The sequence below is a fragment of the Canis aureus genome, chromosome 5 (assembly GCF_053574225.1).
Source record: "Canis aureus isolate CA01 chromosome 5, VMU_Caureus_v.1.0, whole genome shotgun sequence".
NCBI classification, from domain to species: Eukaryota; Metazoa; Chordata; class Mammalia; order Carnivora; family Canidae; genus Canis; species Canis aureus.
This window is the reverse complement of record NC_135615.1, coordinates 29,456,817-29,470,532: the sequence shown is the minus strand read 5'-3', so window position 1 is coordinate 29,470,532 and position 13,716 is coordinate 29,456,817. Positions and strand designations below refer to the sequence as shown.

General features: G+C 45.6%; 1 protein-coding gene across 5 annotated transcripts in view; it reads right to left on the bottom strand.

The window, feature by feature from the left end:
• The window catches only part of SFMBT2 (Scm like with four mbt domains 2), a 214,950-nt gene that overhangs the window by 88,007 nt on the left and 113,227 nt on the right, over nt 1–13,716 (bottom strand). For all 5 annotated transcript variants that reach the window (XM_077897289.1, XM_077897285.1, XM_077897287.1 and 2 more), the window contains one exon: nt 12,634–12,731. In XM_077897289.1, coding sequence (XP_077753415.1) covers nt 12,634–12,731 — 98 coding nt within the window. The remainder of the gene's footprint in view (nt 1–12,633; nt 12,732–13,716) is intronic.

Genomic DNA, 13,716 nt, shown 5'->3' with positions numbered 1-13,716 from the left:
AAGGTGTGCGACTCATAACACAAGAACGCTTCCGGCCTGGCCTTGCTCACTACCCTCTCACTGATGCACCTGCAGCCTCTCTGAATCACTAGTAGCTCAGAAACAAGTGAGGTCCAGTGAATGGGCCAATTTGTACAAATATAACCAAAATGACTAAATTTTCTGAACTCCTTTACAGCCTGAAGTTATGTATGCATGTATGTACCTTTAGGAAAATCAAGGGGACACAGAAACCTTTTTTAAAAGATTTTATTTATTTATTCATGAGAGACACAGAGAGAGAAGCAGAGACACAGGCAGAGGGAGAAGCAGGCTCCATGCAGGGAGCCCGATGTGGGACTCGATCCCAGGTCTCCAGGATCACAACCTGAGCCAAAAGCAGACACTCAACCACTGAGCCCCCCAGGTGTCCCTAGGACTTAGAAATTTCACCAGCAACTACAGGACATTTCAGTAAATATTAACAAGCTTCAAGTCTGGTCTCTACTATTCTAAACTTACTCGCTTCACTTTTTAAATGTTAAACACAACATGACATATGCATGTAAAAGTCTATCTGGTATGTTTATCCTTCTGGTTAGAAGTGGGGCTGGAGACCATCCTGGAGGCAGATTTTCATCTTGCCCTTGACTTCATACCATTAAGACAAGGCAACTCAGAGGGCTGTCCAAGGAAGTGAAGGGAAGCTGAGAGATCCCCACGCTTTCATTTACACCCAAGCTACACACAGACCCCTCAGGGGGCCTTTCTCAAGGAAGGATGGAGCTTAGTGAAAGCTGTGGGTTCGTAGCACAGAAGCATCGCTGTGCTGGGGGTCCTGGTTTTCCATTAGACCATTAACCCCTGAAAGAAAGGAGTTAGGCTCCTCCTTACACAGTCTCCCTCCTTGAGATACTGTGATTTGCAAATGCTTGTTCACGAAAGGCACACGGTAATTAAAAGTCCAACCTAACCAGGTCCTCTGGGTGGCTCAATCAGTTAGACACCCGACTCTTGATTTCAGGTCATGATCTCAGGGTTGTAGGATCGAGCCCTGTGTGGGATTCTGTGCCCAGCACAGAGTCTGCTTGAGGATTCTCTCTCCCTCTGCCTTTCCCTCGCATGCTCGTGCTCTCTATAAATAAATAAATCTTTTTTTTTTTTTTAAGAAAAGGTCCAACCTAACCCACAAAGGATCTGTGTGTGTGTGTGTGTATGTGTGTGTGTGTGTATACTGCCTCTATACAATTTTATTGTGGCTCATTACCAAATCCTCTACAGAAGAAATGAGTCGAATCACTTCTTAATTATTCTTATCGATGGAGAGTGGCGTGGAAAGTCTGAACAAACAAAAATCTGACACGACAATCACTTTGAAACGTTTCTGTCTTCGAGATGCATGCTGCACCCCCCACCCTACATCCCAACACCAATGACACTGAGTTCATGCTAATATTATCCTGCTGTCCCCGAAACCGCAGTAACTGGTGGGAGCCAGAATAATCAGCGGCGAACAGAAGCCATTTGGGAATGATAACTCACAGAGCAGATAATGGAAAGTTGCCTATATTCTTAAATTCTTAATGTTTAGAATTAGAAGCGAGTTGCTATCTAGCAGATTGCAAGCAGCAGCAACCGAGCCGTTGTTATGGCGAACTCCACATACCTTGGCTTTGCAATTTTTACGATTATGCTTATTGTTTGACCAGACTTGCCCTCTCGAGTGTGTCTCTCCCAAGATTCTCTCCAAAGCTCATAAAAACGAGATGGCCCCCATCATCCTTTTCCCATTAATGGAATTCACGTGCCGTGGTTCATGAACCCGAGCATACGAGGGGCAGCCTGGCACAAGCCCTCCCTCGCGTTTCTACGCACCAGGGAGGACTGAGCTCCTCTTCGATCTAGCACCCCAGAGAGGCTCTGCTGCAAAACCCTCTCCGAAGTCTTTAAAGAAATGAGGACGACAGGGCAGGGGTGCCACATGCGTCTGGCAGAGCCGTGCCTTCAGGCCCAGGGGTGCAGTGAAGGAGCCCCAAGGGAGGAATGCCAGGAACGGGCAGCGGGGAGACCTCCGAGGTCAGGGCAACTGCATCAACAGGGTGGCAGGGGGCAAGCCATCAGTCTAAGAACCCTCTGTCTAAAACAGCCCTTCTTTATTTTATTTTTAAGATTTTATTTATTTATTGACGAGAGACACAGAGGCAGAGGGAGAAGCAGGCTCCATGCAGGGAGCCTGACATGGGACTCAATCCCAGGTCTCCAGGATCAGGCCCCAGGCTGAAGGCGACGCTAAACCACTGAGCCAGCAGGGCTGCCCGACAGCCCTTCTTTAAAAGGAACATTTGGGTTTAACCTGATGAGACCGCTTATTTGCTACGCTGTTTGGTATCACACAGTCTGCCATGTGGGACGGAGGACATCATGCCAGCGATTAAGGGCTGGCCCGACACAGGGGGCCCACAGGAAATTCCGGAGAATCTAACTATCCCACCTGAAGGCCAAACTTAGCCACAAGGGGGTTTTGTTGTTGTTGCTGTATTTAGCAGTGGAACAAGAGAGAAAGAAATCAGTCACCATAGAAACCACAACATCACCATCCATCGTAACACAACAGCTCACATGCTTCCCTACCCCTTTGGCTGCAGCAGATAGAATGAGAAAGGAAAGCTCTCCTCTCTCTTGCCTCCACTTCACCTTCCCTCTCTGGCCTCTAACCTAGCTAGGTCTCAGACCCTAAACTACAGAAGAGGTTCCCTCCAACGGGTTAAACCTACAATCACACCAACAGGTACATACTTCAAAGCTGAAGAGAGCTAAAGAAATAACAGGCCGGGGGATCATCAGTGTGGCAGGAGCACAGCCCCAACACTGCGCAGAGAAGACGAACGTGCATGGAATATCTGCCTTTCTTTGTCAATTTGCTGGTGTTGAAAAATAGTAATAATCATGGCTGCGAGCGGCACCTTCTCTTACCAATGAGCCTCCTCCCCGCGGCCCCCTCCCTTTGTCAGCTCTAGAGAGCAGGGTGCAATGAAGAAATCATGACAAATACAGCTGGAGGTGGGATCAAAGGACATCTAGCGGGTCGTTTGGCCATCGTGAAAGCCCTCTATCTGGAAACTGCCAGGGGGCCCGTTAGTGCGAATAGTCTGGGATCCTTTTAACAGATACTTATGTCAAAGAAGCCAAACAGCCAGAGACCTGGTGGTTTCTCCAAGTTCTAGACCAAGTACTAGACCAAGCACTGTCTTCTGACCCACTGTTGAGTCCTGATGAAGGAAAAGCGCCAGTTACCATGATCTCGGCTCCCAGTAACCTTCACAGATGACAGCCACAGATGTCAATCGAGACTTGGCAATAATGGGATGGACCATGGCTAGAGGCTAGATCTACACGTCCCATCGAAAAACACAGCTCTCCTCAGCTTCTGGTAAAATGGAGTGATCCGAAAACATTGGCTGTCACCACCCAGGCACATCTCATCTACCCAGCTATGACGTGGATTGGAGGAACGTGGATGCGATACTAGGAAAGACAGGCTGTACGGTGGGAAACCAGATGCCCAGAAGGCAAAACACAGCCACTCAGACCCAGCTCCTGCCTGACGGCCTCTCCAGTACATTCCTCAAGCTCCCTGTATCTGCACAGATCTGTTTAATCAGTAAATTATGCATCACACCCAGCACCTTATGATGCATTACTGCAAACACCTGGCGAGGTAATAAAAGCCGGAGACTCTGAGAAGAAAACGAGTCCACACACAACATGGGTGACTCCGATCTTCATCAGCAAGACGTACACACAGACATGGCAACTTCACTGCCAACAGGACCTCACAGAGGCTGAGATGTTTCCTCCACTCCAATTCATCCCTAATATTCCTCTGGGTGCTCTCACGTGTGCTACACGTGGTCACTGCATCGTTCAGACCATTCACATGAGACTTGCCCCACTGACGTAACACTCATGGCCTCAGAGTCTCCACTCTTCTGAGCAGATTTCTGTAGTTACTTCTTCACTAAACCACTTGGGAATTTTTATCGCGTGCTCAGTACGTGCCAGGCACTGTTCAAGGCACTGGGGACGGAGCCGCAGGCTGTTCTATGGAGCTTCCGCTCTAGCTGAGGGAAACATCAGATGCAGAAAAAGCAAATTAATCCAGAATATGCGTGGGGATCAGTGCTACGATGGGCATGATGATGGAAGGAGGACAGATGGTGGCAGAGAGTGTAAGTAGAGACCCAAATAAAGTGAGAGAAGATGCCACGCAGGCCTCTGGGGTCACTTTCCAGGCAGACAGAGCGTTATTGTGAAGGCCTGAGCAGAGGCATCTCTGTGTTGGAGGGGCAGCAGTTCACCGAAGGGTAAGGTGGCAGACGGGCTCACAGGGAGCAGGACCACGTGGGACCAGGGGCAGGATGAGATGCCCCAGGAAGAGTCACATGCAGAAGAGTGATGGGATCTGAATTTTGTTTCAGAAGAATCACTCTGGCCACCCTCTAAGGAACAGACTGCAGGGAAGCAATGATGAGCATCCAGGAACACAGTTCTGTAACTAAGGCAGCAGTCCAGGACACAGGGGTTGTGGCGATGGACCAAGAGAAGAGTGACTGAATCTGAGACAGACTGTGACCGCAGAGCTGCCAGGCTTGGTCCACAGATGGAACGGAGGTGGGCAGAAGAGGAGTAACATGCAGAGTAGGCCAGAGGCGGGAGTCGTTGGGAAGGGGTTAGCCCTGGGCTGCCATCCGGGGTTATGGCTTATAGACAGCACTCTGCACTGATAGAAAGTTCCCCTATGTAGAAGCGTAGCCCGCTGTGCCAATGCTGTTTGTACAAACAATATGATTTCCTTCTGGGAGCTGAGGAATTGGGGACATACTGAGCAGATGGCGCCTACAAGGCCAGTGGGGCCTTCGATGTGCTGCCCTGGAAGGCAATGGTTAGCACACATTGTCACAATTCAGAGTCTCCCTTGGGACACTCTGGAGAGGACCCGTGGAGGCTTGTGCATCCATGTCCAGAGTCCACACCATGCTGCTCTTCCTCTGGCCGATTTAGCTCTATGCCCTTTTTCTGTAATTAACCAACCATGAGCATAACCACATCTTAGTCCTATGAGTCCTGGTATTCACAAAACCTGGGGGTTAGAGCTGGGGACCCGACGCAGGCATCAGAAAGAACCGGGCTTCAGGGATGAAGCCACGGTGCTGGCCTCACGTCCCTGTGGCTCACCCTCACTTTCACTCTACTGCCTATCTCTAAACAGCTTCTTTGGAATTTCAAACACACTGAGATTTTAAACTTTTTTTTTTTTCAGTGGAATGAAAAAAAATATTCGAGCAAGTTCACTTCTTTAAGGGATAAAATTGGGTAATGGATTTCAGTGACATTTTAAATATCATTCTTTCCTTGCAATTACAAGGTGTGCTCAACAAATGAAGTCAGGTGGAGAGCGGGCTTTCCCTGGGCTACACACCGGTATTCCCCTAAGGGAAAAATGCTTTATTGCACTTAACTGGCAAATTGGGAACTCAGGCTTCTTACGTGTACATCTCTTTCATGTGTGTATGAGTTGTCACTGAAATGTCCATGACTTAACACTCGATGATGAGTGGGGTTACAAACGTAAATCGCAGCTTATGAGGACTGTAGAGAATGAAAAGTTAACAGTGATTAGAGAAGGCTTCTGAATGTCTGACACATGGAAGGTTATGTTAATGATAGCTACACTCTTATTTTCACATCTCCCTTGGCCCCCATTTTTAAGATGTAACTGAATTCCCCTAAATCCATGCAGTGGAGACTTAGTGCAATTGAAAACTGAAACAGAACAGAAATCACCAGCCCCTTTCTTCTGTTTTCATCACTATAACAGTAGGACTTGACCTACAAGCCAATGACGGGTTGCAAAGGTTGCCTAATAAATGAAAAGAGGAAGCCATGAGACACCATGTTGACATGCACTGTAGTCCCCTCTATAAATTTACCTTCCTTCAGGAGTAAATTAGTAGTAATATATGGATTATTTTAGCACATCTATTAGGTCCCTCAATAATGAGGCTGGTTATCAGGAAAAAAAGTCTTTTTCATTATTCAGTTTTCAATATAATGCATTTTTTAAGTCCTTTTCCCTCTGTATGGTTGCCATTTTGTTAGGTACTTGTCTTTCAAATGAGTGTACATTTTTAAAGATCATCTGCATTTTCCAAATCAGGAGAATCAGAATTCCCACTAAAATGGTAACCAAAAGCCATCCCAAGTGTTCTCTCAAATCAAGGATAGATAACAGCAGGAATACTAAAGATGAGCTTGTTTTTACACAATTACTGTCTATATTCATGCAAGATGAAGAATTCTGTACATTAACACTAGCAGACCGCACTTATAGGCATAGAACCACAGATACCAAAGTACACAGATGAACACATCCTCAGAGTGGCAAACACTGCAGCAAAACGAGATGTATTCCATCAAAATACCCATTTTATCTATGGTGTAAAAATAATTTAAAAAGAACTGCTTTGAAATACTGCTCATCTCTAGGCATTAAATGTGCATAGCTTTGACTTCTGTCTTGCAACAGCTAAACACTATGGCAATGTTCCATAATGACACGCATCTAGGAAGACTCATGACTGAATCCAAACATATATACTTTTACCATAATGAAAATAATAGAAGTAAGTTTTCCTGGTGAGAAACAGTGATGATCAAACAGTGATAAGAGGGGAAGAAAAACATATACAAGTTCTATTTTTGCACCCTGCCTACAGAATATTGCTCACTGAAACTTCCAAAACCTGAGACCAAAAAAACCCCTCTAATTTTTATTAATGTGAAGCAACTGTTAAGACAGTCTGAAGAACCCATCACATGTCTCCCATGCAATTTCTCTGAGCTTAGGGACTCCTGTGTGAGTAGGATAACTCGGTAGAGAATACTATTATATGATTTCTTAAATTACTATTCATACATGAAATGTAGTTTTACTGAGTTGAATAATGTCTCCTAAAAATTCGCATCCACCCTAAACCTGGGAATGTGACATTATTTAGACACGAGGTCTTTGCAGACACAGGCAAGTTAAACTGCGGTCATGCTGCACTAACGTGGGCCGACATCAAATGATGGGTGTCCCCATAAGCAGGGAGAAATTGGGACAATCACACAGAGGGAACACGGAGACAGAGGCTGGGGGTATGCTGCCACAACCCAAGAGATGCTAAGGATCGCAGGCAACCCCCAGAAGCCAGGACACACTCCCCAGAGCTGTGGGAAGGAGTGTGGTCCTGCGGACAGCTCTATCTCTACTTCTAGCCTCCAAAGCTAAGACCGAATACATTTTCATTGTTTTTAGTCACGCAGTTTGTGGTAATTTATTACAACAGCCTTGGGATGGTGGTTGTTCTCGGGATTCCAAAATTAAATGTATAAATATCTACTCCATACAAAGCATGGTTAAGAAAGTGCAACTGCCCAGTTCTTTTCCATCGAATTGAAATCAGAGAAAACATTCATAGAAGTGCCTCAGGAACACATAACTTTCAATTCGACCCATTTTTATTCATGAAATGCCCATTCCATACATCCTGCAGAAAGCAGGAAATATTCAGGATCTACTCTTAAAGCAGCTATTCATTATGAACAAAACACTGAGCACAATAACTCTCAACAGCCCACCCATAGTAGAGTCTGAATTCTAATAGGAAAACATGAAAAGGAGGGAAGAAGGTCACTGTATTTTGAAAAAAAATGTAGATAAATGATGAGACCCTGGAATCTGGTCAATAGCATCTTGCAGAGAGTAGCTGCTCAATAAATGGGTAATGAATTAGTAAATCGTTAATTTAAAATGCATTAGGATTACTAACATTTCTACCTTTTCAGTGTTAGCATTCACGTTCTGATCAGTAAGTCTGCATATCCAGTTAACCCACAACTATATGAACTCAACGTATTTTAAATCAATGACTTAAAGGCACCTGTCTATTCACGAATTTGCTCACATATCCGACAGGATTTTCTGAGCTCTACTGCAGCTACAGGGTCTGGTTCAACAACTTCAACACTGAACAAGAAAAACATGGTCCCTGCCTTCCGAAAGCTTCGGTTAGGCAAAAAGACATGGACAGACCGTCAAGAACCACACAGACGGCAAAGTCTAAGTGTGAGCTGGGCGACAGGACCCAAGAGGGAGCCCCTCATGTAAGGTAGGGGCAGAGCCCAGGGGCCCCTGGAAGCCTTTGTGAACAGATATGTATTTGCAGTCAAATTGCAGCAAATCTTCAGCAAGATTTAACAGAAAGAACAAGACAGGGGCAGAGAGTATGTGAAGAGTAGAGCAGAGGCTGGCACCCGGCACCCCGGGGAGGTGCCTCCCAGGACGCATACAGGCAGGCAGGCACGGAGTCCCGGCAGGCCCGGCACAACCTGGAAGGAGCTTCAGCTACAGTCTGGGCCATGAGGCTGCTTGAAAGGAGCTGCTAGATGCCAATGCCAGATGCCTTAACCGAGCATCTCCAACTCTAACCAAAATTCCAGAAAAAAAAAAAAAAAAAAAAAAAAACTGCAGACACGAACCCGCTCAGTAGCAACAAAGGTATGGAAGCAGAAGTACAGATGAACCAGCAGTGACTAATTTAGTACAATCAACAGAAGGAAATCCTGAGGCTGCAGCAGCAAAGCCGAGAACCAACCCAGGGAAACTGTGGCATCTTCAGGAGACTCGGAAACCAGTAATAACCACATATGTCCAAAACTGGGAATGAATGGGGGATACCTGGGGGGTGCAGTCAGTTGAGCAACTGACTCTCGGTTCCAGCTCAAGTCGTGATCCTAGGGTTATGGAGCCCCGCGTTGGACTCTGCACTCAGTGCAGAGTCTGCTTGAGATTCTCTCTCCCTTTCCTTCTGCTCCTCCCTGCCTCCCCATGCTCCTTCTTTCTCTCTCTCTTTCTCTCTCTCTCAAATAAATAAATAAATAAATAAATAAAATCTTAATAAACAAACTGGAGGTAAATGGGAGCAGGTGAGGGAAGGGGTCCCCTCCCCACCCTGAAAGACCAACCGTCCTCCCCAGTCTCCTCTGGAGAGGGTGAAACAGATGGCCCCTGAGCTGTAGGTGTGGGTCCCTGGTCCCTCAGTGCCAAAACCCCCAGCCCTCTTCTACCCAGCTCACCCAACACCACCAACAGCTGGATTTTGAGCCCCAAGCTGGAAGTTGAAAACTACCCCCCTGGAAAATCAGCTAAGGAGAAAAAGCCACCGTATAAAGAAGCAGCTCTCCAAGGTCACCTACACGGACCAGCTCCACCCTCGTCTTTCTAACCCCCGCTTACTCGAGAGCCACGGTCAAGGATTTTCTGACATCGTCGGAAAGCCTCTGACAAGGACAACCAGAACCAAAGGCAACATGGAGAAAACAGATCATTCAGGGGAGGAAAAAAAAAAAAGCTTTTAAAAATCAGTAATTCCAACAAGAGAAACTCATGCATCTGTGCGGTAAGAAGACGAGGCTGTAAACAGCATCCAGCAAAAACATACCAGACAAGTGGTCGTAAAAACATGACAGCACAAATAGTTCAGGAAACTTCTCACAGTGGTGCAAACAGACAAGGAAATGAAAAATAGAACTGAAAGAGAGAGAGAGAGAGAAGTAAAAAGCCAGGCCGGGAGTTCCGCATCCACATACTCACAAACCAAGAGAGCCAAAGAGAGGTATGAGACATCGTTTGAAAAAAGAAATGTAAAAAATAAATAAAAAACAAATAAAATAAAGTAAAAAATTAAAAAAAAAAAAAGAAAGAAACGTCCCCAGATTAAAGGCACAAGCTGCAGGTGCCGGAGGTGGCCAGCATCATGGAAGGAAACGGATGCCCACCACGGCATTCCACTGCGAAACTGCGCAACGGTGGGGGAAAACACAAGATTGCAGGGAAGGAATAGAGAAGGGAGTGATACCTCCAAATTCTTGAGAAAAGCCTAGAATTCTCTACCCAAACTCTCACTGAAGCATGAAGACAGAATAAAGACATTCTCCCGGACTCAACGCGAGAGACGCTGTGGGCCGCCACCACCAAGATGGCTTGTCGTGTCGTAGCAGCTTCATGACCTGAGGGGAGAAGGCCAAACAAGGCAGACGGAGACCGTGAACAGTGTCGGGCTCATTGGGATCAAATACAAAACAGGTTCCCAGTCCCTGCTCTCAGCCCAGCTGCCCGGAGCCGAGGAGAACATTCCATTCACGTCACAGAAAGTAGCGCTCAGGCCTGTTCCGGGAACAGGAGTTAAGCTATAAAAGCAGAAAATATAAACCAACTGGCTCCTGTCCGTATGTCTCAGGGATGGCCGGTCCCTGGAGTTCACGGGAGCTCTGGCAGACGGCAGCTCAACTACGATAAACTCTAATTCTCTAAAGACCAGCTCATGACTCTGCTGACTCGACTCTTGTAAACCGAGAAAAAGCAAAGCCAGCCTATTACCCAAACATCATTCAGCTATTTTCCCCTCCAAAGAGCAGGAAAAGGCCTCTTTCTTTTTTTTTTTTAAGGTTTTATTTTTTTTAAAAGTAACCTCTACACCCAACGTGGGACTCGAACTCACAACCCCAAGATCAAGAGCCGCATGCTCTACCAACTGAGCCAGCCAGGCACCCCAGGAAAAGCCTTGTTTCTTCTGAAAAAAGTAGGCTTATACCTGCTTCTTACTTTGTCAAGAGCAAATAATAAGCCATTTAGGAAAACATACACCAGCAGTAACACTACAAAGAGAAGCAAGAAAATGACCGCCGCAAAGGCAAAGGCACCAGGTGCCTTGGCAGAGCCAGGAGAGCATGTCTGGGAAGGACATGCAGAAGGCTTCTTTCTGGTGGTGACTTCCCGAGTCTAGACCTCACCTGTTACTCAGAGCGCCCCACAGATATGGAATGTATTTCAAAAGAAAATCCATTTTTTCAAACCTGAGGGACATGATCCAGTTTATGCTTTTAAATTATTACTAAGGGGTCGTCTAGGTGGCTCAGCAGTTGAGCATCTGCCTTCAGCTCAGAGAATGATCCCGGGGTCCCAGAAGCGAGTCCCACATCGGGTCCCCATGAAGAGCCTGCTTCTCCCTCTGCCTGAGTCTCTGCCTCTCCCTGTGTGTGTCTCACAAATAAATAAGTAAAATGTTTTAAAAAATAAAATTGTATTTATGTTTGTTTATGTTTAAATAAAATATGACTAAGGCCACCATGAAGACAGTGGACATTGACCATAGAGGTCAAAAAGGCGGACGCAAAGAGGCCGTAGAGCCAGATATGTAATGGAAAAGTAAAAGTTGTTTTGTTTTTAGTTATTACTTTTACCTTTTCCAGGGTAGGATGTTACCAGGAGAGCAAGAAAGGAAGGAAAGAAGGAAGCAAGGGAAGGAGGGTGGGAGAAGTGAGGAATGAAGTCACTGATGAGTTAGCAAAAACAAAACAAAACCCTCAAAACATTGTTTCATTGCCAGTGATCACTACCCCTACTAGCCTAGTCTATTGATGCTGCTCCTCTTATACAGTAGGATCCAAACACTGTAGAAGTCATCACTCAAACTTCAGAACATAATTTTATCACTAGTTTTAAAAGTCATCTTGTTTTTTTAAAGACTTTATTTGATCATGAGAGACATGAAGCGGGGGGGCAGAGACACAGGCAGAGGGAGAAGCAGGTTCCTCGAGGGGAGCCTGGACCCCGGGATCATGCCCTGAGCCCAAGGCAGACGCTCAACCACAGAGCCAGCCAGGGGTCCCTAAAAGCCATCTCTTTAGGTCCAATTTTATAAACAAGGAAAAGTGCAGCTAGAGAAGGTTCACAATTTGTCGTAATGGCTTTAAATTCTGAGTAAGGACTTCGGTGTACCAGCGCCCACACCCAGGCCCTAAGCTCTTGCTGCCCGGGTATTCTCCACAGGGGATGTGTACGGCACAGCGGAAACGTGCCCCCTCGGGATGGGAAGACCACTTTCTGCCAGGTGACAGCAACCATATTTAGAACTGCCCCAGGACTCGAGGTCCAGGTAGGAAGAGGACATTTCAGGACTTCCTCTGGGCCGCACACATCATCCCCGCCCACAGCTTCATATTCATCTACATGGAAGTGTTAGGCCTAATTTTCAAGTGTCAGGAACATAGTGATCCATTTCAGTTGTGTGTTTCTTTTCCCTTCTGTTGGCATCCCCAACCCTCACGGCCTATGGCCCATCAGATACTCACTCAAACTTCTTGGTCCATCCAGAGAACCGACTGACCCGTCAAGAGGAGCATCATTTTCTATTATTTTTACCAAACAAATACCAAAAACAGACTTGCTAACTTTTTGCTGTTGTTGTTGTTCCCTTTGTAAGGGGTGAAGGTGTTATTATTCTATAATAATACATTATATCAAAAAATAATAATAATAATACATTATGGAGAAAAACAAGAAAGCCACAGAATTTCAATCAGCGTCTTGTAACACGAGTACTTGGGAAGATGACAAAACAAAGCACAGGCTCACAGGTAACATTTTAAACATTTCAAATGATAACTGGCTGAGCAGGTGGGAAAGGATTCGCTATGAGAAACTTTTCACTCAAGAACGGCTGCTGTTGAGAAGAGTAATAAACAAGTTGCTAGGAACCGACATCTTACCTTAAATACTTCCATCGGAAGAGGAAACTGTGCGGCATCAGTGAGGGATTTTTCCAGAGCACATTTCCACTCAGAGGCCATCTTCAAAGGATAGATTTCTGTATCAACAGCAAACCACATAAGCATTTAAGACTCAAATGTTCTGCGGGTGGTTGTCTCTTGAATTTTATCTTCCAAGTTTTCAGAGTCACTCCGCGCACTCAGCAACCATGAGAATTCACACCCTGCCCCATAAAAGGCCACCTGCTGATGGGTTTTCCGATGATTAAGAGCAACCTGAGACTCAGTTATCAGAAATGAAGAATAAACTTCACAGGGCCCCTTCAGGGAACATTTGCATGCATTCTGTGGGCATTCCGTATGTAATTTATTGGCACAAATCACATTAGCACCATCTCCAGTCATCCGCTGCCCCAAATTCCATGCATCACCTGGGAAGTAATATCCACTGATGAAGAACTTATTATCGGATAAATTTCTAAACTTGAAATGACTCTTGTCTGGCATTTTCAGTTATTACAGCATATTTTTCACTAAATCTCTAAGCTCTCATATGCTAAAAATAGCCCACGTAAGCCAGAAAATTATTAAAAGGTAAATTAAAATTTACCAACCAAGTTTAATATTTACACTTGAAATGTTGCTAACACACCACATGTTGCCCATGTTTTCCCCCAGGCAGTAGTGGGGGTGTAGAGATGGGGGGGGGGGTGGGCAGAGGGATTTACGAAGGGAGGTTACTCTGGCTGAATGCAAAATAGAGAGAAAAAATTTGTTGAGCACTGTTTTCACCGATTGCTGAGACTGCAGGGGGATTTTATGATCTGATCTCAACGGATTTAAGACCTTATCAAAATAGGATTTGCAGAAGCACTCAGTTGAAGGAGATATGTTTATACCTTCCCTATATCAACCCAGGCTACTTCAGACAGACCGTCAGGACATGAATATGAATTTAAGCACAGTTAAAAGGCAACGTTAAACCTTTGGGGCCATATTTTTAATTTCTTGCATGTCTGCTTTTCAGCGCACAGCCATATATTTCGATGCCCACAGCTTTTGAACTCACCTTGAGCCTAAAGC